At 41.7% G+C, this 27,779-nt stretch overlaps 1 protein-coding gene across 2 annotated transcripts in view; it reads left to right on the forward strand.

Annotated features, from left to right (window-relative positions):
- The first annotated feature begins 442 nt into the window (after window positions 1–442).
- gatb (glutamyl-tRNA(Gln) amidotransferase, subunit B) overlaps window positions 443–27,779 on the forward strand; it is a 217,019-nt gene continuing 189,682 nt past the window's right edge. The window contains exons 1-2 of one of the 2 annotated variants that reach the window (XM_028802695.2): window positions 443–632; window positions 17,979–18,132. In XM_028802695.2, the coding sequence (XP_028658528.1) occupies window positions 472–632; window positions 17,979–18,132 (315 nt within the window). In that variant the 5' untranslated portion in view covers window positions 443–471. The remainder of the gene's footprint in view (window positions 633–17,978; window positions 18,133–27,779) is intronic. The other variant, XM_028802697.2, reaches the window with a different exon arrangement.

Consider the following 27,779-nt stretch of genomic DNA (forward strand, 5'->3'; position numbering starts at 1 on the left):
GAACACATATTCTCGTTAAGGAAATTCTTTTTGATCATACCTTTGGCACAAAAATATTGACTGTAGTTTTAAATTCTCCTGCACAGCAATCGCTTCATTGGCCATAGCGACAGCGGCGGGATCGGTATACTGATGCATTGTGGGTCTTGTAGTTTCAACGCTCGAGCAACTAATACTACAGTCTGATAATGCATATTATAAAGTGCAGTCGTCAAGGGCGTAAATATACATAAACACAAGTCTTCTTTTTAAATAATACGTTGCTTCTATATTTAATTTTTTAATAATAATACTAATAATATTTTCATTTTTAACTCTGTTACCCCAGAGCGAGTCATAGGTACCTGGAACATTGCATTATGGGATTTGTAGTTTAGCTAAAATTGCCCGTCGCATAGTAAACCAGCGTGTGCTGCGTCTTTGAACTACATATCCCAAAGCGCAATTTTCTTCGTTTACAAACGCCGAAGAATGGCGTCCCCTTTGGTACGGACATGTGGATTCTGTGTTGTCAAACTGCAGCGGGGAGGCTGGTTTTCAAAATATGTCCTTATTTCCACAAATACGTTCGCTTTCACAATAGTACGTCCAACTACCGTGTCTCCACAAAGTAAACCAACACCCCGAAAAAAGTAAGTGTCCATGCTGTTTTGTCTGTGTTTTTGTCTTAACTTTTCAAACTGTGTATGACTTTGAGAGGTGCCGTTTTCGGGTTTCAGCTGTCTGGTATTTATCACCTGTATTTTTAAAACACAAATGAGACAGGTAGCTTACAAGCGTTTAGGTAGCTTAGATCGCGTTTTGTACTGTTACTTCTAAAATATTTGGAGATCACTGCGGAGTTATATTAAAATATGATACTTAATTTAGGAACAGATTTAATCTTTTGTCATATTTTACTGAAAGACTAGCACTACAGTTTACTTTGACAGTACCTTAGCAATAGCGGTGGGTGCTTACAGTACAGCATTACACGTGCTAACAAAGCAATGGGATTAAAACAACCCAGCAAGAGGCGGATCAACAGAAAAGACGTGATCAAAATTCACAACCTAGTGCTGTTCTGACTAAGCCATCTGGGATCACCAGTTCCTGCTTGAATCTGCTGCATCCCCAGGTTGTTGAGGGGTGGGGCTTCTGAGTTGTCTCTTTAAAGTCTCCAGTTTGGGGGTGGAGTTTGGAGGCGTGTATTACATTTTAGGGGAGCAATTCAAATTAAAAACAGCTAGAGAGTCCATTTATTAAGAGGGTTCTATTTAAAATAGTGATGGGTGGTCCGGCTCTTTTCAAAGATTAGCATCTTGACTCTTATGGCTCCCAAATGGCTTTTTATTTAACATTACTCATTTTAGCCTAATTTAGAAATTTTGAAAGGTTTGTGTGTTGGTAAGCAATTTTTTCATTCAGTGTTTTTCTTAAAAGCCTTATTTTTATGCATTTTATTATTACAAAAAAATACACAGTTACTATTGTTTAACATTTTCATCAAACCTTTAAATGAACAACTGAACACAGAACCACAGCAAACAAATCAAATAAATAAAGGCCAAGGTCTTAACATTGTGACACTTCAGGTAAAAGTCTTTAGTGCAGGTTGGCATTCAGAAATACCAGATGCCTTAGCTTGGATGGGCTGATGCGATTTCTCCTCTCTGTGATTATTTGTGCTGTTTTTTTGAGAAGACTCTATCTTAGGGTGGCTCTGAAGCTAGGGATCTGCACTGGCAATTGGAAGGTTGCCGGTTCAAACCTGTAAATGCCAAGAGGGACTCTGTTCTGTTGGGCCCTTGAGCAAGGCCCTTAACCTGCAATTGCTCTTCATTCCTCCCCCAAACTATGCGACTCTTCAGTTCCACCCCGGGGGGTAAATGTTAACATTATTCAAAGTTATTGTCTGTTTTTACCTACATTTTTCCATCCATCCATTTTCCAACCTGCTGAATCCGAACACAGGGTCACGGGGGTCTGCTGGAGCCAATCCCAGCCAACACAGGGCACAAGGCAGGAACCAATCCCGGGCAGGGTGCCAACCCACCGCAGGACACACACAAACACACCCACACACCAAGCACACACTAGGGCCAATTTAGAATCGCCAATCCACCTAACCTTCATGTCTTTGGACTGTGGGAGGAAACCGGAGCACCCGGAGGAAACCCATGCAGACACGGGGAGAACATACAAACTCCACGCAGGGAGGACCCGGGAGGTGAACCCAGGTCTCCTAACTGTGAGGCAGCAGCGCTACCACTGCACCACCGTGCCGCCCTACCTACATTTTTATTACTCCTTAATATTTTTTTTGTATCAGTATGCTGCTGCTGGAGTATGTGAATTTGCCCTTGGGATTAATAAAGTATCTATCTATCTATCTATCTATCTATCTATCTATCTATCTATCTATCTATCTATCTATCTATCTATCTATCTATCTATCTATCTAATCTGCATCCAGCCCTGCATGTAGGCCCTCCAACCTGCAGGGAAAATCTTGGGGGTTGGTGGCAGAATTGCCACTCCAGCCACCATAAAAAAAAAAAAAAAAAAACTCACACTGGTTCTACTTCATCTGAATTAGTGTGGTGCTGAGGTGTCACCTGCTCCATGGCTGCACTCGGGTCCTAACCTGGGATCCTGAGTTGGTTTGTTGTGTGGTGGGTGCGGCAATGCGCTGTATCAGCACATGCTCCTAACCTGTCTGAGGGGATCAATGTTGCGACGATGCAGAATCGGGGCGGAGTGGTGGCTCTGAGGCTAAGGATCTGCGCTGGTATCCCGAAGGTTGCCTGTTCGAATCCCCGTCACTGCCAAAAAAAAAGGCCACTGCTTTGCTGGGCCCTTGAGCAAGGCCCTTAACCTGTAATTGCTCCAGGGGCGCTGTACAATGGCTGACCCTGCGCTCTGACCCCAAGGGGTATGCGAAAACTACCAAATTCCTAATACAAGAAATTGTATAAGGCGAAATAAAGAACAAAAACAAAAAACAAAACAAAAAAATCTTCCTACCATTACCTCAACCAGGCGTGGGTAGAATTAAGCCTTGGCCTTCCACCAGTTTCGTGGGTCTTCAGTTCTTTGGATGAGGGGCTCCTCAAGATAGGACCTCACCTCCAGTACAGCATCAGCTGGGGGATTTCTCCTTGCAGTGTCTCCTATTGTTTTGTCAGGTTGTTTTGCCTGCTTAAGGTAAAGTCATCCCTGATGGAGGATCGCAGGAATCGTGGGAAGGAAGGGGTCCTTTCATCGGATTGGCTGGCCCAGCGCAGTTTCAGTCATGGAATGGCCAAATGGGGGAGGCGGCTTGATGGATGAGGTCTCCAGGACTCTAAATATATCCAAATCTTCTTATGCGATATCATCTACTGTTAAATTCTGCTCTGTACTTCTAAAATTTTTATTTTTATACTGTATTGAGGATTTGTTCTGTTCTGTGTATTGTATTGTATTGTATTGACCCCCTTTCTTTTGACACCCACTGCACGCCCAACCTACCTGGAAAGGGGTCTCTCTTTGAACTGCCTTTCCCAAGGTTTCTTCCATTTTTTCCCTACAAGGTTTTTTTGGGAGTTTTTCCTTGTCTTCTTAGAGAGTCAAGGCTGGGGGGCTGTCAAGAGGCAGGGCCTGTTAAAGCCCATTGCGGCACTTCTTGTGTGATTCTGGGCTGTACAAAAATAAATTGTATTGTATTTCGTCAAAGAGCCTTCACACAGCAGTAGCCTGCTCCAACCTTCTGATGGAGGAGCTGACAGGCCGCTGGGGTTGCATCTTACTGCTGCTGCAGTTATTCTTTGAAGTTCCTCATCCACAGCTCTGTTGTCACTAAAGGCTAACTTTTTAAACCCATCAAAACAAAGTTCCATCCCTGCCTGCAAGGATTCTCAGCAGAGCTGAGCAGGAGCGGGTAAAGATTCAGCTCTCCCCAACAGGAGTCGTTCTCTACAAAGAATCGGCTCTTAGAGCTGGCTCGTTCGCAAATGACACATCACTAATTGCAAAATGTATAGATTGAGTAAAATGGAACCACATACAGTATTTTTTTCATAACCCTCTTACCTAAATCATAGTTGTGACTGAGGAACCTAACCTGAGGAGTCTAAAGCAGCAGCAAAGGGCAGGGGATGTCAAACTCATATCCTTAAGGACTGTAATGGCTTCAGGTTGACTTAATGAATAACCAGCTAATTGAGTGTACAGTATTTCTTTCGCTTTATCTTTAGTTGACTTGTGTTTTAAGATTAAGAACCTTTGTTGTGCCAGCAGCCATACCACATGCATTTCAGAACAGGTAATCCAGGTAAGCTAAGCATGTTCGATCCCGGCCAGTACTTGGATAGGAGACCATCAAGGAAAATCTTTAGGTGCTGCTGGAAGAGGTGTTGGTGATACTGGGGGGCGTGCTTGCCCAGTGATCTGAGTGTGGATCCCAATGCCCCAGCATGGTGACAGGGACACTGTGCCGTCTTTTAGAAGAGACTTAAAACAGAGCTCCTTACTCTCTGGGGTCAGAAAAGATCCTTGGGCATCTTTTGTAAAGAATAGAGTGTTTCCCGATGTCCCTTTCTAAATTGCCCATCACGGCCTGGTCATTCTTGCCTGTTTATGCATATGCATAAAAGCATTATGTCCTATATTAAAGTGTTAACTTCAGTATTTTTATAATTAAAATATAGACCATAGGGCTTATGTGTTCATCTTTTTATTAACAAAGTGAAATTCTATAGGTTCCGTGACCATAAAAGTACTAAAATAAATACAATTTTCTTAAAATACACATTTAGCTAATAAGATATGTACAGAAATATTTATGTGTAATACATATGGTATAAAAATAAATTGCTTCTCATAATTGAAAGCTGTCATCTTGTTTAATTTCTTCTGTAATGTACCTATCTGAAATAAAGCTTAATTAAAACAAAGTAGTTTTCACCATTTTCTCTAACAAAATATACATTAAAATATATATTATATATTATATATATTATATATTAAAATATATATTAAATATATATTAATTAAATATATATGTAAAAATATATATTAACCAGTAACGGTGCACTGAACGTTATACACTTGACTTGAGCATTCCTAGTTTTCCTCCTCTTTCTCTGTACGTTTATCATTCGTTTGCTCAGAGGTTGATGTGCTTGCTTCTTCCTGAGCAGCTCTTCTCTTCTCCACCGTAGCAGCCCGCTTCTTCTCTTCTTTCGTCGGCATCTTTTCTGCGTTAAAACTGATTAAGTCAGTGTTTATGTTGGAATTGCTTAGTACATTTTCCTTGATTTTTCACTTAAGCTGGCACTTAAGTCTTCAATCTGCCTGAAGAATGATTTAAGATATGAAGAGGTAGGGGAAGTGATGGCGAAGGTGGTAGGGATGAGAACGGCACCCGTACGCATGTGCCACACAGCCGCCCTGTTGACCGCTGCCGAGAGTTGATTCTACAATAAAATAAAAATAAAAAGAGGAATAACCTTGGAGGTCAATCATCACCCCGAAAGCAGACAGTAGACGTCACATAGTATATGTGTACCAAATTTCAGGTCAATAGGTGAAATAGGTCAAAGGGAAAGGGAAGATCTACAGGACGGTAGAGAGACCAGCTATGTTATATGGGTTGGAGACGGTGGCACTGACCAGAAAGCAGGAGACAGAGCTGGAGGTGGCAGAGTTAAAGATGCTAAGATTTGCATTGGGTGTGAGGAGGATGGACAGGATTAGAAATGAGGACATTAGAGGGTCAGCTCAGGTGGGACGGTTGGGAGACAAAGTCAGAGAGACGAGATTGTGTTGGTTTGGACATGTGCAGTGGAGAGATGCTGAGTATATTGGGAGAAGGGTGCTAAGGATGGAGATGCCAGAAAAGAGGAAGGCCTAAGAGAAGGTTTATGGATGTGGTGAAAGAGGACATGCAGGTGATGGGTGTGACAGAATAAGACAATGAGGACAGGAAGATATGAAACAAGATGATCCGCTGTGGCAACCCCTAACCAGAGCAGCCAAAAGAAGAAGAAGGTCAAAGGGTTTTTGAGCTGCAAATGATTTAAAATTCTGGACAGACAAGCGAACAGCCACGGTAGCGTACTATATAAGAGGATATTAGGGCTGGGAATCGATTAAAAAAATTAACTAATTAATTGCATAAATGTATGAAATTAATCACATCTAATACTAAAACAAGTAATTGTAAAATAATACATAAATCATGAAGTAAATACACACTGAATCATAAATTTAATGTAGAGTGAACACAAAGGAATAAAAAAAAAATAATAATAATAATAACTTCGACAATGACTTTAAACCTGAACTTTTAACCAAATACTACCTGAGCAAGTACAATCTGCAATTGAATGCCTTCCTAAAAGGCAAGTTGAAAAGAAGAGAATTAGAAAATGAGAGGCCAATGTATCAATTATCAAATTGGCATAGCATATGAGACAAAGATGTGTCAAATTAAAAGATCCAAGCGACTGTTGACTTTGAATGCACTGTTGAAGACTGATTTAATTGTCCCACCCATGTCTAAGAGATTTAATACTTTTGTGGTTGGTAGAATCGTGGTGTGCCTTGGGATTTTTTGGGTTACAAACATGTGCCACCACAGAAAATGGGTGGAAAACACAGATGTACTGTCCCTATACCTTTGCTCCTGGCACCCTAAAAAAGAAAAAAGATCTCTGTAGCTGTTATCTCGCTTAAAAAGTCACACGTGCATTACTTGGATGGTTATGTTGCATTCCTGGTATAAATTAGCGAAGATACTGCAAACTTAAACATCGGTAGGGATAATCGTTACACTTCTCTTTCGCAGAATTTTGTCATTATATTACACCTGTCAGCACTGTAAGCTGGCTGGCAGACTGGTGAGTTAAATACAGAGGTATTAAAGACTTATTTTGGTTTTAGTGCCAGTCAAAGATAACTTTTATAGCACTTATGTTGTATGACATTGATCTGATCTTCTTACAGAAATATGAATTGAAAAAAAAATAAAAGCCTCATTTTTACCTTTGCAACTTTTCTCTAGCATTGCACCAGGGCTGTGCCCCTGCACCTATGTCAGTATGTAAAAATCAAGAAAATGAACACCAATGCTATGCATTGACATGGGGCATATCGATGTGAACCACGTAATGCGAAATGTTCAACCTTAATAATAATAATAATTCATTACATTTATATTGGGCTTTTCCCACTCCTCAAAGTGCTACCACGTAGGGAGGACCCGTTTAAATGAAAATTATATTTCATAAAATTTTTAAAGGTAGTATATAAATATGGTACTGGATATGTATGTAATTCTTACGGTACACACTTAACTTATTTGTATTATTGTTTTGTAATGTTAATAAAAAAAAAAAAATTAAAATGCTGCCCTGACTAAAGTACTACCAGAGGTGTTTGCTTCGTTGCCGGCCTGGGATTCGACAGTATTTCTTAATTTGCTGTTGGTGAAGAAAGATTCACTGATCTTAACTTTGCTGACGATGTTGTGATCTTTGCTGAGTCAATGGAGGTTCCGATCAGGGCATGTGAGAGACTGAGTGAGGAGTCTGAGGGTCTGGGCTTGCTGATAAAAACCAAGAGTCCAGGCCTTTAATGACCTCTTGGGCACGGCCATGAGCAGTGTGTCTGTCTTCAGAGAGAGTGTCGACCTTGTCGAGAGGTTTACTTACCTCAGCAGTGACATTCATATCTCTGGCGACTCTTTCTATGAAGTCAGTAGGCGGATTGGGAGAGCATGGGGGGTCATGAGGTCGCAGAAAAGGGGCGTGTGGTGCTACTGATATCTCTGTAAAAGGATGAAGGTCCAAGTCTTTAGAGTCGTGGTGCTTTCTGTCTTGCTATATGGTTGCGAGACATGGACGCTATCCAGTGACCTGAGATGAAGACTGGACTCCTTCAGTACTGTGTCTCTTCAGAGAATCTTTGGGTCCCGCTGGTTTGACTTTGTGTTGCTCACGGAGTCCTGAATGAGGCACATGACCTGCATTGTGAGAGAGTGTCAGTAACGGCACTGTGGCACAATTACTCGAGGGTGATCTGGCTCATTGTTGAGGACCCGTGTGGCTGGACCAGGCCAAGGGGACGCCCACGAAACACCTGGCTGCGGCAGATAGAGGGTCATTTCTGGAGGGTGGGACTGGACCACGTGTCTGCCTGGGGGTTGCCAACCAGGATCCTGAGGTGTTTCGTTGTGTGGTAGGTGTGGCAATGCGCTGTACCAGTGGAGGCTCCCCGACCTGACCTGAACTGTTAAACAGACTACATTAATTGCAGAAATTAATGTGTTTACTTTTCCAGGCCTAATTAATACATAGTTATATTCTCACACAATCAATTAATTGATATTGGCCAGGGGTCCTCAATCACAGTCCTGGGGGGCCGCAGTGGCTGCAAGTTTTTGCTCCAACCCAATTGCTTAATAAGAAGCACTTATTGCTCCAGTAACACATCTGCTTCACTTTAGTTGTCTCGCTCGTTAAGATTTTGAACCCTTATCGCTTATTTTAGTCTTAACCAGCTATATTCTTGGTTTTTAATTGCTCCTAATTAGCTATAACATGCAAATGACAAAAGAGACCAGCATTTCTCCATTAAGCTTGTTTCCATTTACACCTCTGTGTATTTATCATTCACTATTGGGTTTAATTAAATACTTGGAAGGAACGTGAAGAGAAAAAAGTGAAGGACTGAGAATTACTTATCTATATTATTCTTCAAATTATTTGGATGATATACTTAGAAAGGGGAAGAAAATCAAGGATATGAGAATTACCTGACATAGCAGAGTTAAAGCACTAATAAGCCATGAAATTAAATTATTGGCAAGAATTGTTTTCTAATTAAGTAACCGGGTTAGAACAAAAACCTGCAGCTACTGCAGCCCTCCAGGACTGTGATTGAGGACCCCTGATATTGGCAAATAAACACTATGTAAATGTAAATATACAATACTAGACATTAAGCCCGTTGCAATAATGGGCGCTAGAATAGTAGTGCATAAGCATTAGTAGGAACAGTCTATATTAAATGGCAAAGGACCGTCTATTTTCTGTTACAGTAATACTGGCTTGTATGTGGCTGTAATATGCATCACTGTATTGTGTGCCTTTAATTTTCTCTCACAGTAATACGTCTCTCCAGCAAGTATTTTAATCTGTGCTCGTGTGCAGCTGATTATTGTATGTATGGCGTCTCCCCAGCAACGGATTTTATGTGCGCGAAAATAAATCTACTTTTAAAAGTCATCCTATTGTAATATCATGAAAATTCGTATATTTAGGAAAACACTTTACAGGGCCAAGTTTGTTAATTGCAAATCTGACATCCTCAGAGTGAACACTTTAACAACAACAAACACTAATTCCACCTGTTTGGGGAAGCTGGTCTCCGCGTCTCAGTACCCGATTGGATTTTTCATGCGTTATGTTTTAGGTCTTACCTCATTTACCGAAATCCGATTGGATCGGCCGCGCGATATTTTATAGGTCCCGCCCTCTCTGTCTTGTGTGATGCGTCAGGCGGCCTTTACAGCATCGCACCGTGCCCCACGCATGCGCACTTCACCAGAAGACACACACATACACGGACACATGGACACACACAGGGATTTTATTAAAGAGGATACATGCAGTTTTAGATTTTAATCATTTTTAATCATAAATTGCACTACATATTTTTTTGCTGTTAAACTATACATATACTATATTTATACAGATGTTTAGTTTTCTTCATTGTACCAGCTAGACACTCCTAATTCTTGAGGTGTAATTTTAAATACTGATTGCATTTTTAATAATGCAGTACTTGTTTCTTACCAAAATTTATACTGTGTGACACCCACAAACAAATAAAATAATAAACACAGTGCAAACGTTTAAAAAGCCAAATCAAATGTTTGTAAGATGTTTATCAAGAAGACAAGAAGCTAACTTGCTTAACCATTTTACAAGTAAAACAGACTCATTTTGCTTTTAAGCTAATGAGCCTTTTGTTTACTAAGCGGCCATTTCAAATTCTTATCGTTTCTTTTTCCAGTTGACAGTGTGAGCTGCTGTAGTTAACACAGACTCGTTTAGACAGCCTCTGTTTTATTTTAAGGATAAAATAAAAATTTCTGAATTCGTTAAAGTAGCTTTTCTTTTTTTTTTCTGAGGGCACCATCCAAGTATGTTGTGAATCAGAACAGATGAATGTTTTTCAGATCTTTACTTTTTTTCTTAATAATAATAATAATAATAATACATTTTATTTATATAGCACCTTTCCCATGCTCAAGGCACTTAAACCTTATCTTTTCAAATAACCCCTAACGGGAGCAGCCGAAAAAAGAAGAAGAAGAAGAAATATATACTGCTCAAAAAAATTAAAGGCACACCTTTTAATACGAGCATCAAGTCAATGAAACTTAAGTAGCAGAGGGGCTTGTTCATCAGTTTCAGCTGCTTTGGTGCACTAGAGGGGCAACAATGAGACGACCCCCAAAACAAGAATGAATGGTCTAACAAGTGGAGGGAGGCCACTGACTTTTTTCTCTCCCCATTTGTTTTGTCACATGTTTTGCATTTGGCTACAGTCAGTGTCACTACTGGTAGCATGAGGCAATACCTGGACCCTACAGAGGTGGCACAGGTAGTCCAACTTCTCCAGGATGGCACATCAATACATGCCTCCCATTGCCAGAAGGTTTGCTGTGTCTCCCAGCACAGTCTCAAGGGCATGGTTGAGATTCCAGGAGACAGACAGGCAGTTCCTCTAGGAGAGCTGGACAAGGCCCCTCGTAGAAGGTCCTTAACTCATCAGCAATACCCACTGGTTTCTGCTCCTTTGGGCAAAGAGGAACAGGATGAGCACTGCCAGAGCATACAAAATGACCTCCAGCAGGTAGACCACTGGTGTGAATGTCTCTGACCAAACAATCAGAAACAGACTTCATAAGGGTGGCCTGAAGGTCCGATGTCTTCTAGCTGACTGCCCGGCATTGTGGAGCCTGATTGGCATTTGCCATAGAATACCAGAATTGGCAGGTCCACCACTGGTGCCCTGTGCTTTTCACAGATGAGAGCAGGTTCACCCTGAGCACATGTGACAGACATGAATGGGTCTGGAGAAGGTTATGCTGCCTGTAACATCGTTATCCATCGAGGGATGCACAGACCTCTACAGGCTAGACAACAGCACCTTGACTGCCATTAGGTATTGGGATGAAATCCTTGGACCCATTGTCAGACCCTATGCTGGTGCATTGGCTCCTGGGTTCCTCCTGGTACATGACAATGCCCGGCCTCATGTGGCGAGAGTATGCAGGCAATTCCTGGAGAATGAAGGAATTGATACCATTGACTGGCCCCAACAATTGCCTGACCTCAATCCAACAGAACTCCTCTGGGTGTGACATTATGTTTTGGTCCATCCGACGCCACCAGGTTGCACCTCAGACTGTCCAGGAGCTCAGTGACACCCTGGTCCAGATCTGGGAGGCGATCCCCCAGGACACCATCCATCGTCTCATGAGATGCATGCCCTCCCCGACGTTGTGATGCATGCATACAAGCAGGTTGGAGCCATATAATCTACTGAGTACGATTTGGAGTTGCTGCAATGAAATTTTAGCATAATGGACGAGCCTGCCTGCCGCATCATTTTTTCACTTTGATTTTTGGGGTGTCTTCGTATTCAGCCCTCTGTAGGTTGATCATTTTCATTTCCATCAAATGATGTGCCATCCTTTCATTCCTAACACATTGCCATATCAGTCCTTATCAGTAGAGATAGCCAGCTGGATTTTTTTTTTCCATTTTGATCTGATGTGTTTTCAAAGTGTTCCTTTAATTTTTTTTGAGCAGTTTAGAATAGAATAAAATAGATTAGAGTAGCATGATGGTCTTGCTGCATCACATCTCCAGGTCGTTTAATCCAAAGTCTGCCCTGCCATGGTCACTTACTGTTTAGAGTTCACATGTCAATCTTGTGTCAACCTGAATTTTTCTGTCTGATCTTATTATCACGTTTATTAGGTTGATTGGTGTCTCTCTGTTGTCTCGGTATGAAAGAATATTGGTGTCTGTGAGTGTTCAGTGGACTGGTGTTCTGTCCATGGCTTGTTCCTGCCTTTCACCTGATGCTGCTAGAGTAGTCTCTGGCTCTCTGTTACATCTGACTGGAGAAAAACGGTTCTGAAAAATTTATGGATAGATAAAAACCATGTGTAAATTTATTCTACAGTATTTAGTTAAAGGAATTTTCCATTCAAAAACATTACTTACCCCATGTAGTTTGTAGTGGTGGCAGAGGAAAAACTTTTTAATCTCATGTTTCATGCACAATGGTGATAACAGACTTTTTCTGATAGAATAGACATCTTTGGTGTCCAAAACTTGATAACACCAAACAATAACAATAAAATTCCTGGAAAAAAAAACTCACATTAGTCATGTCACGTATGCCACATGTGAAGTCATCCCTTTGTATGCTCACAGTAGGTAAAAAACATTCCTTTTTACTAAAATGTTGTTAAATAAACCACACTCAGATGTGAATGAGCATTTGAGTTGCAGACCTGCCAGAAGTGGTTTATTTCACAACTAGCCAACCCGCGGCGTAGCATACGCCACATAATTATGTATTGATGGGTGAACACTTCCTGAAAGACACAGTTGTCCAAATGGGGTGGGTTTGAGGATACGACTGTAAGTGAATGCAAAGATGGAACTCTGGAGAGAGGGCGGGGAAGCGGGCCCGAGAGGTTTCGGGTCCTAACCGTCCAACGACGGGTCGGCACAACCGGTAACGATCCTTCCGCAGGTTCACCTATGGAACCCGTGTTTTCCACACACCGCCTCAGTCGCATGCATCTGTGAGCCACGTTCAGACCGGGTAAGGTTTCCCATGTTGAGTCCAATTAAGCCACAGGCTCCACACCTGGTGGTGCCCTTCCATCAATTCCTTTCAGTTTCAGCTTTGCAACCTTATTCCCCCCGGAAACCAAAGACTTTGGTTACCCGGTTGGCTGCCCGGCGGGTCATGGGAATAACGCCGCCGGATCGCCAGTCGGCATCGTGTATGGTCAGACCTACGACAGTATGTGATCTTCTTCGAACCTCCGACTTTCGTTCTTGATTAATGAACACATTCTTGGCAAATGCTTTCAGTCTTGCGCCATGGTCGGCTGTTTAGTGAATTGTTGGTGGGCGGGGCTCTGTGAGTTGGCGGGCGTGGCTGTCTTGCGTGCGTCTTGCTTGCCATGGACTTAGTGAATTATATATATAGATATTTTAGTAAAAATACATGCCTTTGGGACGTTATGAGTATACGACTGGATGACTTGACATGTGGCTTAGGCGACAGGAGTAACGTGAGATTTTTTTAATGAATGTTTTGCTACTTTTAGCTGTTGTCCAACATTAGTCACCATAGACACCTGTTGTGTCAGAAAAATTGTTATCTCAGTTCTGCATGGAAATATGAGGTTAAATAATTTTAGTGGCCATTACTACAAACCACATGGGGTGAATAACATTAAAAAATCCCTTTAGGGATTATTCTTTTAAGAACCTGTCTTTTATGCCTGTTTTCATATGGTTAATTATGCCTTCCCTTTTACTGTATATTTCTTTTTAAGATGAAAAACAGCAAATATTTACCAGTCAGTCACAAATGACATCCATCCATTATCAAACTTGCTTAATCCAGTTCAAGGTGCTGGGGAGCCAAAGCCTGTCCCAGAGGCTTTGATTGGCTAATGATTGTAGACAAGAGCGCCTATTTCAGTATCTTTTCCCCTTGTGAGCTCAAATTGGCTTATTCATAAATGTTTTCTTTCAAAGAATGTCAGTCAGTCAGTTATTATCCAACTCGCTATATCCTAACACAGGGTCGCAGGGGTCTGCAGAAGCCAATCTCAGTCAGCACAGGGCGCAAGGCAGGAACAAATCCCAGGCAGGGCACCAGCCCACCGCAGTTCAAAGAAAGTAGGAAAACAAAATCATTCCTATGTTTGAATCCTAGACATACATGTTTTAATTTTCCTTACGAAATAATGTCCTGTGCTTTTGGATTGGCATGATATGAATAGACATGGAAAGGAAGTGTTTAATGCTGACATACATTATGTCTTTCACACAGAGAGCACTGCCAATGGAATGACTGTATTATACAGGGGCACTGCCCAGTACTTACAGAATATGATAACTCTACTGACTGGCATCATTCACAACCAGAAAGCACCTTGCAGTGGTGTGCGCCATGAAGGTTGCCATTTAAACTAAAAAATGGATTGATTGACACTCATCTGTCAGATTCGTGTATACGAAAGGATATTTTCTTGATTAAGGTCATAAGATAAAGAGATGAAACATAATAACAGGCAGTTATAACTTTAAGTAAAATTGTGTTCCACTACAGTAGCTTCTGTAAGCTTCAATCTCTGCAGCTGGCAGGGCAGTAAGGCAGTTTACAACTGGGGTCCATGGACTGTTAAGCACAGAACACAATTTCTTGGAGCGTGACGGGTGCCTATTAATCTGCACCGCTTTTCTGTTCAGTAGTCATAATGAGCCTCACTGGTATGGCTACTGGTTATATAATCATTTTTGCCTCTGGTCCCCATTTTCAGTGTAAAGCAAGGTTAAAGTCTGACTTTTTTTTTTTTAGATTTGTTTGTGTCATGAGAGTATTTTAATGAAACTGTTTAGAGTGTAGCAGTCCTTTTATGTATATATATATATGTGTGTGTGTGTGTATGTATATATTGTGGAATATGACCCGGACACAGACAGGCAGACACGTTTAAATTACCCCACACATGTTTATTTAGGGTCTCCATTATACAATCCATCACTACTCACACAAGCCCCAATACCCCTCAGTCCAGGCCTTATCACAATGCCTTCTTTCTGTCTCTATCTCTTCAGACCACCTCCTTCTCTTCTCCAGAACCTTGTCCTTCCACCCGACTCAAGTCCATCTTTGAAGGGAGGCGGCCTCTTTAAATAATCACCCGGATGTGCTCCAGGTGTGTTCCCGGCAATCTCCCACCAACATGCCCCAGTGTGGCGGAAGTGCCGGCTGTCTCCCCGGAAGCACTCCGGGTGTCCCTGTTCCTCTTCCCCCAGCACTTCCTGGTGTGGCGGAAGTGCTGCGGTCCAGGGTCCTCCAGGTATTGGGGTTCCCCTGGCGGTGACCATGGGCCCCTACAGCTCTGTACCCGCGGTCGCCCCCTCGAGGTCTGGAGGAGGAATAAGCCCTCCTCCGGTCTTCCTGGGCGTCCCGGCCAGGCATGAGCCCCGTCCGGGTGCCACTATATATATATATATATATATATTGTGGAAGATGACCCAGACACAGACAGGCGGACACGTTCAACTCACCCAACACACGTTTATTATAAGAATCCATATTTACAATAAGTGCACTCAAACCCCTAAAGTCCCCAAAAGTCCAGAGGCCTCATGCATAACGCCGTGCATAGAATTCACACTATAACATGACGTAAGCACAAAAGTCGAAATGTGCTTACGCACAGAAAAATCCAGATGCAGGAATCTGTGTGTTCGCCAACTTCCGCGTTCTTCCGCTACATAAATCCCGCTCAGCGTGGAAATAAACGCACGTGCACGTGCTTGCTGTTCCGCCCCAACTCCTCCCAGAATTACGCCTCTTTGAATATGCAAATCAATATAAATAGCCCTTAAGCCCAGCGTTCTGTGAAAAGGCAATGGCAAAAGTACGAGGGAAAATAGAAGAAATTCAGCGAATATCAAATGGAGGCAAAGAAAAACGTACTATTTGTTGGTTTAAACAGTTATATAAGCAACAAAAGGAAGTTGATCGAGTGACATAGCGTGTCGGAGAAACTCGAAAGCTCAAGTTCACAAAGTCGCACAGTGCCCGAAGTAAAAAGTTGTCTGATATCAAAGTCGGTGTGAAAAGGCGACTCGTAGCCCACTGTCTGAGTGTCATATGAAAGCTTATTAGGGTACAGTGGAAAAAAAGGCACACAGTGTGAAAAAAGCACGAAATGTCAACTTTAATCTTGAAATTTCCACTTTAATCACGTAGTTTATTTTGTCATTAAAATAGAACATCATAAACTTCATCTTAAAATCGTTTAATTTACTAGTTTCTCAAATCCCATCGTAACTAAAGTAGCACATTAAATGCTTTGTTGTGTACTGTATTTGATCTTATATGTGCTCTATGTGCCTGACTACGTGGTACCTTGACTTACAAGTTTCCCAACTATATATATATATCTACTCTCTATATATAAAATCCTAAGCCTAAAAGTGCAACGATTTTGTGCAACAACGTTTGTATGTCACGTTTTTTGTCACTCTTTAAATCAGGCTTATTTAAAGGTGCCCTTTAAAAGGGAGACAGTTACCACCACTCAATGGCCGGAGTTGGGAGAAAGTGGACAAAGCTCTTGAGGAGGAGTGGAGGCGGAAGGACTGGGGGTAAAAGGGACTTTGTTGGTGTGTGCCTTATGTGCTGTGAAGGCAGACTGTAAATAAACCGTGTGTTGTGTGCTAAACCTGTGTCCTGCCTGTCTGTGTCGGGGTAAGGGTGGCTGTACGCACTCTGGGCTTCACAAATGGCATTGCAGTTTTCCTTTAACACACTGATTGCCACAGTGATAATAGGTACACTTTTTTCTGACACTGGTAGAAATCACGTTAATATACTAATTAAATTTATTTTGTTTTTGAGCAAAACTCACAATACAAAATTATTTTCTATTAAAAAAATCTATATGAGGTATAAAACAGGAAATTCTTTGAGCACGTCACCTGTCAGGGTAACGGCTTTGTGCATGCCATCTGCACGATAATTTGCAAGTTCGATTTTGCACTATTCGTTGCAATTGTATCTCGCAGTTGAACTTCTTAGTGGTGAGGCACCAATCACTGATAGATATTCAGATTTTTGTGCTTCTTTTTATATTGGCATGGACCGGTAGTAAGCCAGGGACTCAAACAAAATGTTGCGGTACCAACCGGGCCACACCTGTTTATTCATGCAAGAATAACAGGAACTCGATGGCACAGAGATTATCAAAAGGAACTCTAGCTGTTGGCTAAAGTAAGGTTGCTGTGTACAGAGGTCAAGCCTTAGGTTTGGAACTCCATCTTGGGAGTTGCTCATCACCTAGATGAAATGACTCCTAATCAGGGTACCCTGCTTTTATATGCTATAGTCTGGAAGGGGCGGGACCAGTTGCCCTCACTGGGCGTTTTTTATGAGCTGTGGGTTGGAAAAGGAGACAAAGTGGTTAGCAATTGCATCCCCTGATGTCCTGGGGTGGTAGTGCTCACCTTAGACAACCCTCTGATGCTCATGTGTGACAATATTTTGATTATTTTTATGAAAAACATATGTTATCCAAATTATGGCTAAGAAAAAACTAAATAAAATATTTTGTTCTGTGACAGTACACTGATTTTTCATTCTCATTTCAGTTACCCACTATCCTCTATTTACATGTGTTACCCACGAATATGCTTATATTTGGCACTGCAAATGTTTTACAAGATAACTCATAGGTGGTGTCTATCTATAGATTGTCTACTACAAGTTAGGTTGTATTTGTTAAAAAATATACTTTATTACTGCTTCCTTCTGTAATAACATTGACCTCTTTGTTCAAATAACAACCATTTTGTATGATTTTTAATAAATAGTTTGTAACTGATTCCAGTCAATTAGCATTCTGTGCAACATCTGCTAAAATGTGAGTGTTTTAGAACAAAAACACTAATTAATTACAACATTCTTTAATCTTAAATTCAGAAACTAGTGTCTTTTTTATTATTTCAATGTTTTACTGTATGCAAATCAGATTACAAGTGCTATTGAACCTCAAGGGGACATCGGTTTGCTTCAGCAGCAACATTGAGCATAAAACATGCTTTGCATAAGTAATACTTCTCATTCGTAGGTAATAATTCATTTCTTTGTCTTTCATCCTTTCACAGTGATCCTAAGCAGCGGGTTGGAGTTGTCGGACTTGAAATTCATGCCCAGATCCATTCTAACACCAAACTTTTCTCTGGTGCCAGAGTCCAGTTCTCTGCCCCTCCGAATTCTTTGGTTTCCTTTTTTGATGCATCCCTCCCAGGTACATTGCCTGTAAGTTAATCTCTTTTCTGGTTTGCCTATTGTAAAGATTTATATTGAACTAAGTCTTTGTGTTCAGAAATCTTTTAGTCGTATGATTTGACTTGCTTTCCATTTGGTAGGTGGGGACATCCATTGGGTACTATGGATGGTAATCCACTCATGCACTGTAGCCGTCATCTTTGTAATCCATCCTTACACATCCGGCCTTCCTTGTAATCCATCCAGTAATCTCCTTACTGTCCCACGCACCAGACTCTCCACCCTGGGAGGCAGGCAGCTCCTTCAGTGTTATGGACCCTCAACTCTGGAACTCTCTTCCTCAGTCTCTCCGAGTTTGCTCCTCTCTCTCCACCTTTACATCTCAACTCAAAACTTTCCTCTTCGACGTGCTTTTGTCTTCAGTATGATCTTTTTTTTTCTCCCTCTGTATGTAAAGTGACCTTGGGTTTGTGAAAGGCGCTTTACGAATGTAACTTATTATTTACTAGTCATTTAGCCCGTTACAATAACGGACGCTAGAACAGTAGTGTATAAACATTAGTAGGAACAGTTTATATTAAATGGCAAGGGCCTTTGACCTCATTCTTTTTGTTGGTCGTATTTTTCTTTCTTTCAGCCTTTCTTTTGTTGATGTTTACTTGCTGAGCTGACCGTTCTTTGTGGGCTGCCGCCGTGTATTGTGTGTCTTTAATTTTCTGTGACAGTAATACTGTCTTGTACGGCTCTATTCAATAAGGGCACGTAGATAATTTAGTTCAAATGGCTCTGGAATATGTGAAGAGCAACAGGTGCAGATCTTTATTTACGCGCGCCTTTATTCGTTGCGCCCAATTGAGGTCCCCCTTTTGAGGCTCGCCTTTTTGTGCGCGCACTTATTGAAGGATACTGTCTTGTACGTCCGCTGGCTTGTACGTCCGTAATATACGTCCGTACGTCCGTAATATACGTCCGTACGTCCGTAATATACCTTTAATTTTCTCTGGCAGTAATACAGGTGTGCGCGTCGGTAATATGCCTTTAATCTCCTCTGACAGTAATACTGGCTTGTATGTGGCTGTAATATGCGTCACTGTATTGTGTACCTTTAATTTCCTCTCGCAGTAATATTGGTTTGTATTTCCGTAAAACGCCTCTAACTTTCTCTGACAGTAATATCGCGCATAGCACCGTGCCCCGCGCATGCGCACTTCACCAGAAGACACCCACACACAGACACCTGGACGCACATAGGGATTTTATATATATAGATTATTATTATTATGCTGACTCTTTAAGCTTGCGGCACATTAAACAAGTTCTTCTTGATGATGTGAGTTACTGCTCTCGTCCCCTGAGGATTTCTGTTTTTTTTCTCATTCTGTTGTTGTATGTATAACATTAAAACATCAGAAAGAGGAGTCTCTGTTCTCAAAACACTCATGTTTCCTTGTTCTTCATAGCTGCATTATATACATTATACAGGTGCATCTGAATAAATTAGAATATCATCGAGAAGTTCATTTATTTCAGTAATTCAATTCAAAAAGTGAAACTCCTATATTCTGTAGATTCATTACACACAGAGTGATATATTTCAAGCATTTATTTTTTTTCATTTTGCTGATTATGGCCTACAGGTAATGAAAACTTAAAATTCAGTATCTCAGAAAATTTGAATATTACATAAGACCAATAAAAAAAAAGATTTTTAATACAGAAGTGTTGGCCTACTGAAAATATGTCCATGTAGGCCCTCAATACTTGGTCGGGGCTCCTTTTGCATGAATGACTGCATCAATACAGCGTGGCATGGAGGCCATCAGCCTGTGGCACTGCTGAGGTGTTATGGAAGCCCAGGATGTTTTGATCGCGGCCTTCAGCTAATCTGCATTGTTGGGTCTGGTGTCCCTCATCTTCCTCTTGATAATACCCCATATATTCTCTATGGGGTTTAGGTTAGGCGAGTTTGCTGGCCAATCAAGCACAGTGATACCACGGTCATTAAGCCAGGTATTGGTACTTTTGGCAGTGTGGGCAGGTGCCAAGTCCTGCTGGAATGAAAACAGCATCTCCATAAAGATTGTCAGCAGAGGGAAGCATGAAGTGCTCTAAAATGTCCTGGTAGACGGCTGGCTGTGCTGACTTTGGACTTGATAAAATAACAGTGGACCAACACCAGCAGATGACATGGCTCCCCAAATCATCACTGACTGTGGAAACTTCACACTGGACCCTCAAGCAACTTGGATTCTGTGCCTCCCCACTCTTCCTCCAGACTCTGGGACCGTGATTTCCAAATGAAATGCAAAATTTACTTTCATTTGAAAAGAGGACTTTGGACCACTGAGCGACAGTCCAGTCTTTTTTCTCCTTAGCCCAGGTAAGATGCTTCTGATCTTGTCTTGTCACGGTTCAGGAGTGGCTCGACACCAGGAATGCTGTGACAGTTGTACTCCTTGGGAATCTCCCCCAAATTCTTCAATGGGCTGTGCTTCACAATCCTCTCAAGGCTGTGGTTATCCCTGATTGCTTGTGCACCCTTTTCTGCTATCATATTTTTTTTCTTCCACTCAATTTTCCATTAATATGCTTAGATACAGCACTCTAGCTTCTTTAGCAACTAGTAAGCCCGCGATTCGCCAGCGAATCGGATATCCAAGAATGGCAATCAGTTTCTGTCCCGTCCGATATCTGGATGGATGACATATCATGGAGGGTGGGTGTGTCTGGGGAAATGTCATTTAATTACATACGCATATCTGTAGTAAAGCGGTCTTGTTTTGTGGAGACGTGATTCCGTTGCCTTTGCTGACACCGACTGCTGCCAGAGTGGAGCACAGCAAGTTCAGCCTTGCGTCCATATCCGGTTTACGCCGTGTAATTTGGACGTCTGGGGATTCCGTACTGTAATACTGTAATGTGATTGACATATGTGCTGAATCCTCTCGTTTTTGTTTTCTCTGTGGCGGGCTCGTTGCAGTGCGGCAGTGCGAGAGCACCTCGACGCGCCCTGCGCCCAGCGCCCTATGTCCATATCCGGTTTACAACCTTTTTCGTTTTCTCTGTGGCGGGCTCATAGCAGTGCAGCAGTGCGCGTGCACCTCGATGCGCTGCAGTGCGGCAGTGCGCATGCGCCTCGATGCGCCCTGCGTCCATATCCGGTTTACAACCTTCGGTTAGTAAGATGGATGACCTTTTGTGGCTTACCCTCCAATGACTGTTTTCTGGACAACTGTTAAGTCAGCAGTATGATTATGTGGCCTACTGAACCAGACTGAGAGACCATTTAAAGGCTCAGGACACCTTTGCATGTGTCTTGGATTAATTAGAAGAGTGGAGTGTGACACCAGGGGCCTCATGTATAAATGGTGCGTACGCACAGAAATGTTGCGTGCGAACGTGTCCACGCTCAAATCGCGATGTATAAAACCTAAACTTGGCGTAAAGCCATGCACATTTCCACGGTACCTCATACCCTGGCATACACAATTTCTCCGCTCGGTTTTGCAGACTGGCAGCACCCAGTGTCAAAGCAGTGCTACTGTTCCTGTGTGGTCACCCTTTCTTTCTTAGATACACATTCCTGACGCGGCTTTATAAATATACTGAAACTAACTGCGTATTGTTTATTAGTGCAATGCATCTGATTGTAATTAACCTGCAGCAATATAATGGTCCAGGGAATAGCCATAGTATTCCAAATACCATAACTGCTTTAGCATTGTTACTGTCACTGCATCTTCTTCTTTTTTCAGCTGCTCCCGTTAAGGGTTGCCACAGCAGATCATCTTTTTCCATATTACTCTCACTGCACCACTCGGAGTATTTATATCACTGTATCTGAGTGGGGAATCACAGCAGCAGCTGATTGGAAAGAGAATTATTGGTATACAGCATGAAGCAGACGCTGCCTCAGCCACGGCAAAACACTTCAAAGCCTTTCCTGTATCAAGTCGCGGTTCAGAAAAAGTTTGCACTACAGTTATAATATTGCACAACCTGAGCCACTTTATAAAGCGCGTATTTACATATCACGACAATATCATTTTTAAGATGAAATGCAGCTAAATATGTTGGTTATATTATACAGATAAAACTTTAACTTCATTTAAATTATCTGCATTGTTAATAATTAAACATGTGAGGACACGGTGCCGCAGCGCTAGCTAGTTCATGGATTGTTCCTGCCTTGCGTTGTATTCTTGCTGGTGCTGACGCGACACTGGAAGGATAGATGGATAGAATAATTAAACATGTACTATGAAGATATTTCAATGTTCCTTAAAAGTTTTGAAGAATCGGTGTTCTAAGCTTACAGATGGCTTCACGTCTATTACAGAGCTGATTGTGTAGCGATTGGGTATTTGGAGAAAGAAAAGTAAGGACAGGAATTGGAGGTTAGTACGTTTGAAAGAGACAGTACTTCTATAATAAATGATTTCATCGAAGGTCGCGCATGGCGCAGCAAGCCTTTTGCGTGAGACATGAACTAGCACTGCGCCACCGTATTCCCATGTTTAATAACAAGCTTTCATTCCTATCATCATGAAAAAGATATCACGTATACATCTCAGTATTTTAATTATTCAGAGAGCTGTAATATCATGAATGCAATGGATTATGTGTCCTGTCGGAGAAAGAGAAAGCCCATTTAAGAAGCAGGTAGTGATTCACACACAGAGTACAAAGAAGATCAAATACAGAACAAAGCATTTAACGCGCTACTTTAGTTACGATGGGATTTGAGCAACTAGTAAATTAAACGATTTTAAGATGAACTTTATGATGTTCTATTTTAATGACAAAATAAACTACGTGATTAAAGTGGAAATTTCGAGATTAAAGTTGACATTTCGTGCTTTTTTTTACTGTACCCTAATAAGCTTTCATATGACACTCAGACGGTGGGCTATGAGTCGCCTTTTCACGCCGACTTTGGTATCTGACAACTTTTTTACTTCGGGCACTGTGCGACTTTGTGAACTTGAGCTTTCGAGTTTCTCCGATACGCTATGCCACTTGATCAACTTCCTTTTGTTGATTGTATCACTGTTTAAACCAACAAATAGTATGTTTTTCTTTGCCTCCATTTGATATTCGCTGAATTTCTTCTATTTTCCCTCGTACTTTTGCCATTGCCTTTTCACAGAACGCTGGGCTTAAGGGCTATTTATATTGATTTGCATATTCAAAGAGGCGTAATTCTGGGAGGAGTTGGGGCAGGACAGAAGGCGCGTGCACGTGCGTTACTTTTCACGCTGATCGGGATTTATGTACCAGCATAACGCGGAAGTTTACGTACGTACAGATTCCTGCATCTGGATTTTTCTGTGCGTATGCATATTACCGCTTTTGTGCTTACGCCATGTTATAGTGTGAGTTCTACGCACAGCGTTATACATGAGGCCCCAGGAGTCTACAATATTGAACTTTTTCACAATATTCTAATTTTCTGAGATCCTGAATTTTGGGTTTTCATTACCTGTAGGCCATAATCAGCAAAATGAAAAGAAATAAACACTTGAAATATTTCGCTCTGTGTGTAATCTACTCTCTCTCTCTCTCTCTCTCTATATATATATATACAGTGTGTATATATATATATATATATATATATATATAAAATCCTAAGCCTAAAAGTGCAAAGATTTTGTGCAACGTTTTTATGTGATGTTTTATGTAAGCTTTAAATTGGGCTTATTTTAAAACCTACATATATATGTTTGGTGTCATTCATTTCAGAATTGTTGTTAGATTTTCAGATTCTTATTCCGTTTTTAAATTATAAACTAAAAAATATCAAGAACTCACATCCCGCGAGATAAGACTTTGTACCAAAAGATTTAACCACGTCGGGGCTGGAAATAAAAGACAAAGAGTAGGACAGCTGCTGTAAAGGCTTTTAAATGTTTGAAGCACCGTGCGAGATGCAGATCACATGGCACGGCAGCAGCAACAGCAGCAAGCTGATTGAGCAAAGAGGAGGTAAAAAAAATGCTGTATTTGTTTCCCATTGTATCACTGTTGAAGAGGGGGTCTCAGAGGAGCGACCGTGTCCCCTTGGGGTGCGTTCAGCCCCCCTCTTCACAACATGAGTGGCAGACTGGCCACAACTGGGGGTTGGGTGCCAAAGGTGCCAGCCCCCTAGTATGTGTGTGTGTGTGTGTGTATATATATATATATATATATTATAAACTATCAAAGTAAAAAGTATGTGAACCCTTTGGAATTATCTGGTTTACTGCATGAATTGGTCATAAAAAGTGATCTGATCTTCATCTAAGTCACATGTACTGATATACACAATGAGCTTAAGCCAATGACACACAAAAAATTCTACTCTTTCATGTCTTTATTTTACAAATGCATTCAGCATTCACAGTGGTAGTGGAAAAAGTAAGTGAACCATGGGATTTAATTGGTTGACCATCCTTTGGCAGCAATGACCTCAACCAGGCACTTCCTGTAACTGCAGATCAGACCTGCACATTGTGCGGGGGGAATTTTAGCCCATTCTTCCCTGCAGAACTGCCTTAACTCTTCCATATTCTTTGGTTGTCTTCTGTGTATGGCTCTCTTCAAGTAATTCCACAGCATCTCAATAGGATTGATGTCTGGGCTCTGACTGGGCCACTCCAAAAGGCAGATTTTGTTCTTCTGAAGACATTGTGCTATGGATTTGCTGCGATGTTTGGGGTCATTGTCCTGTTGCATCACCCAGCCTCTTCTGAGCTTAAGTTGACGGACAGACACCCTCACCTTATCCTGGATAATTTGTTGATAAACTTGTGAAATCATTTTCCCCTCAATGATGGCAAGTTGTCTGGGCCCTGATGCAACAAAGCAGGCCCAAATCATGATGTTCCCTCCACCATACTTTACTGTAGGGATGATGTTTTGATGTTGATATGCAGTGCCATTTTTATGCCAAATGAAGTTCTGCTTGTTCCTCCCAAATAGTTCAATTTTGTTTTCATCACTCCACAAAACATTTTCCCAGTACTGTTGTGGAGTGTCCAAGTGCTCTTTCACAAACTTCAGGCATTCAGTAATGTTCTTTTTTGATAGCAGTGGCTTCCTTCTTGGTGTCCTGCCATGGACTCCTTTCTTGTTCAGTATTTTGTGTATAGTTGACTCATGAACAGAGATGTTAGCGAGTTCTAATGACTTCTTCAAGTCCTTTGCTTTCACTCTAGGGTTCTTCTTTACCTCATTGCTGACTTTGCGTTATGCTCTTGGGGTCATCTTGGCAGGGCGTCCAATTCTAGGCAGAGTAGCCATAATCCCAGATTGTCTCCATTTATTGACAACTTGCCTAACAGCAGACTGATATCTAAAATCTTTGAGATGACTTTGTAACCCTTTCCAGCCTTATGTATATTAACAATTCTCGATCGTAGCTCTTCAGACAGCTGTTTTGTGTGAGGCATGATTCCCATCTGGATATGCTTCTTGTCAAAAGCTCAAACTCAACCTTTATAGTGTTTTTTATCAATCAAAGTAATTCTAGGCCACACCTCTGAACTCGTCTCATTAAATGGACTCCAGGTGTGTGAAATTTGGACTGCAATGAGCTTTTTAAAAAGTCATTAGCTTAGGGTTCCCTTACTTTTTCCAACCTTCAGTTTCACAGTTTGAATGATTTATTCAATATGGTCAAAAATTCTCTGAAAATCTGTGTATCTTTAGTTATAGGAGACTGTGTTTGTTCATTATTGTGACTAACATGAAGATACGACCATGTTTTATATGGGAATTAGACATAAATATAGATAATTCCTAGGGGTTCACATACTTTTTACTTTGACTGTGTATATATATATATATATCTATATATATATATATATATATATATATATATCTGCGGTGGGTTGGCACCCTGCCTGGGATTGGTTCCTGCCTTGTGCCCTGTGTTGGCTGGGATTGGCTCCAGCAGACCCCCGTGACCCTGTGTTCGGATTCAGCGGGTTGGGAAATGGATTGATGGATGGATATATAAGAGAAGGTCTAGTTTAATTATTGTGTACATGTCCTTCTTAAGTTGGCATATGCTGGATTTATGTCCAAGTGTCTAATTAAACTATACAACCCCCCCACCCCTTGATCATACTGACTTAGTCACCTCCACCCACCCCCCCCCACTGAATGTGTTGCTATATATTGCCTTTGATTCTTGTAAGTCTAAGCATTATCCTCTGATGAAGACCCCTGATAGGGGTTGAAAGCTCAGGAATAAAACTATTTTATGATACGTGATTCGTTTTTTCTCCCTTCGTGGATCTCCAACTGCAAATATATATATATATATATATATATATATATATATATATATATATATATATTTATTGTCATAGACGGCTGGCAGCTCAATCCGGTCGGGACGTCCCAGGACGCTAGGTGGCAGCTCATCTGGACGGTAAAGGGCATTGTGGGACATGGAGTCCATTTTCTCAGCCCTGTTGGATGCCGTGGGTGCCACCAGGGGGAGCTCATAAAGGACCTGGGGACTCCTACTTTTCTGACAACCCGGAAGTACTTTGGAGTTACGAGGACGGAAGCCCACAGTACTTCCGGGCTACTTGAAGACGGATGATGTGGCGTTTGACGGAAGGAAAACTTCTCGGTCAAGGACTATTTAAAGAACTGGTGCAGACCCAGCAAGAGAGCCGGAGTTGGGTGGTTGGGTAACGAAGCTGCTGGGAGTGGAGGATTATTGATTATTGTTATTATTATTGAATATTGGAGAATTGTGGAGTGTGCGGTGCTTTGTGCACTGTATTTGAAAAAAATATTAAAGTTCTTCTTGGTTTATTTACAAATGTGTCCTGGACGTCTGTCTTTGGGGTTTCACGGGGCAACAGCGACCCCTAGTGTCCGCAATATATAGTGTGGCAGACCGCCAGAGCCCTTACACGGCTCTGAGTATAGAAGGACTGTGGGAGAGAGTACTGTATTTGCAAGATCACTTCTCAGAGGGCAGCCCACTTGACTTACAGCGGGGCCACGAGTTGTGAGCATGGAAGCTCAACCCTGCTGGTCGCAGTCGCTCCTCCGAAATCCCCTCTTAAACGGCGATACAATGGGAAACAAATACAGTTTTTTTTTTTTTTTTTACCTCCTCTTTGCTCAATCACCCGGAAGTAGAGCAGGCCTGGTGGGGGGCGGTTGGCGAGCAAAGCAAATGGAGGGAATGCCCTACTGAATCTATATAATATGAGTTTCACTTTTTGAATTGAATTACTGAAGTAAATTAACTTTTCAATGATATTCTAATTTATCGAGATGCACCTGTACTTCTGGGTGAGCACCCCTCTGTTGTCAACTCTTATGCATACAAGCCTGAACCTGCAACTTAAGACAAAATCAAATCCTTTTCGATTGTGTCAAGGTGAGTTACAGACTAGCTGGACAGAGTTGCTGGGTATATCATACTACATGAATGAGAGTCATGGGCGGCACGGTGGCGCAGTGGTATCGCTGCTGCCTCGCAGTTAGGAGATGCGGGTTCGCTTCCCGGGTCCTCCCTGCATGAAGTTTGCATGTTCTCCCCGTGTCTGCGTGGGTTTCCTCCCACAGTCCAAACACATCCAGGTTAAGTGCATTGGTGATTCTAAATTGTCTCTAGTGTGTGCTTGGTGTGTGGGTGTGTGTGTGTGTGCACACCCTGTGGTGGGCTG

Source organism: Erpetoichthys calabaricus, chromosome 5 (assembly GCF_900747795.2).
Source record: "Erpetoichthys calabaricus chromosome 5, fErpCal1.3, whole genome shotgun sequence".
NCBI classification, from domain to species: Eukaryota; Metazoa; Chordata; class Cladistia; order Polypteriformes; family Polypteridae; genus Erpetoichthys; species Erpetoichthys calabaricus.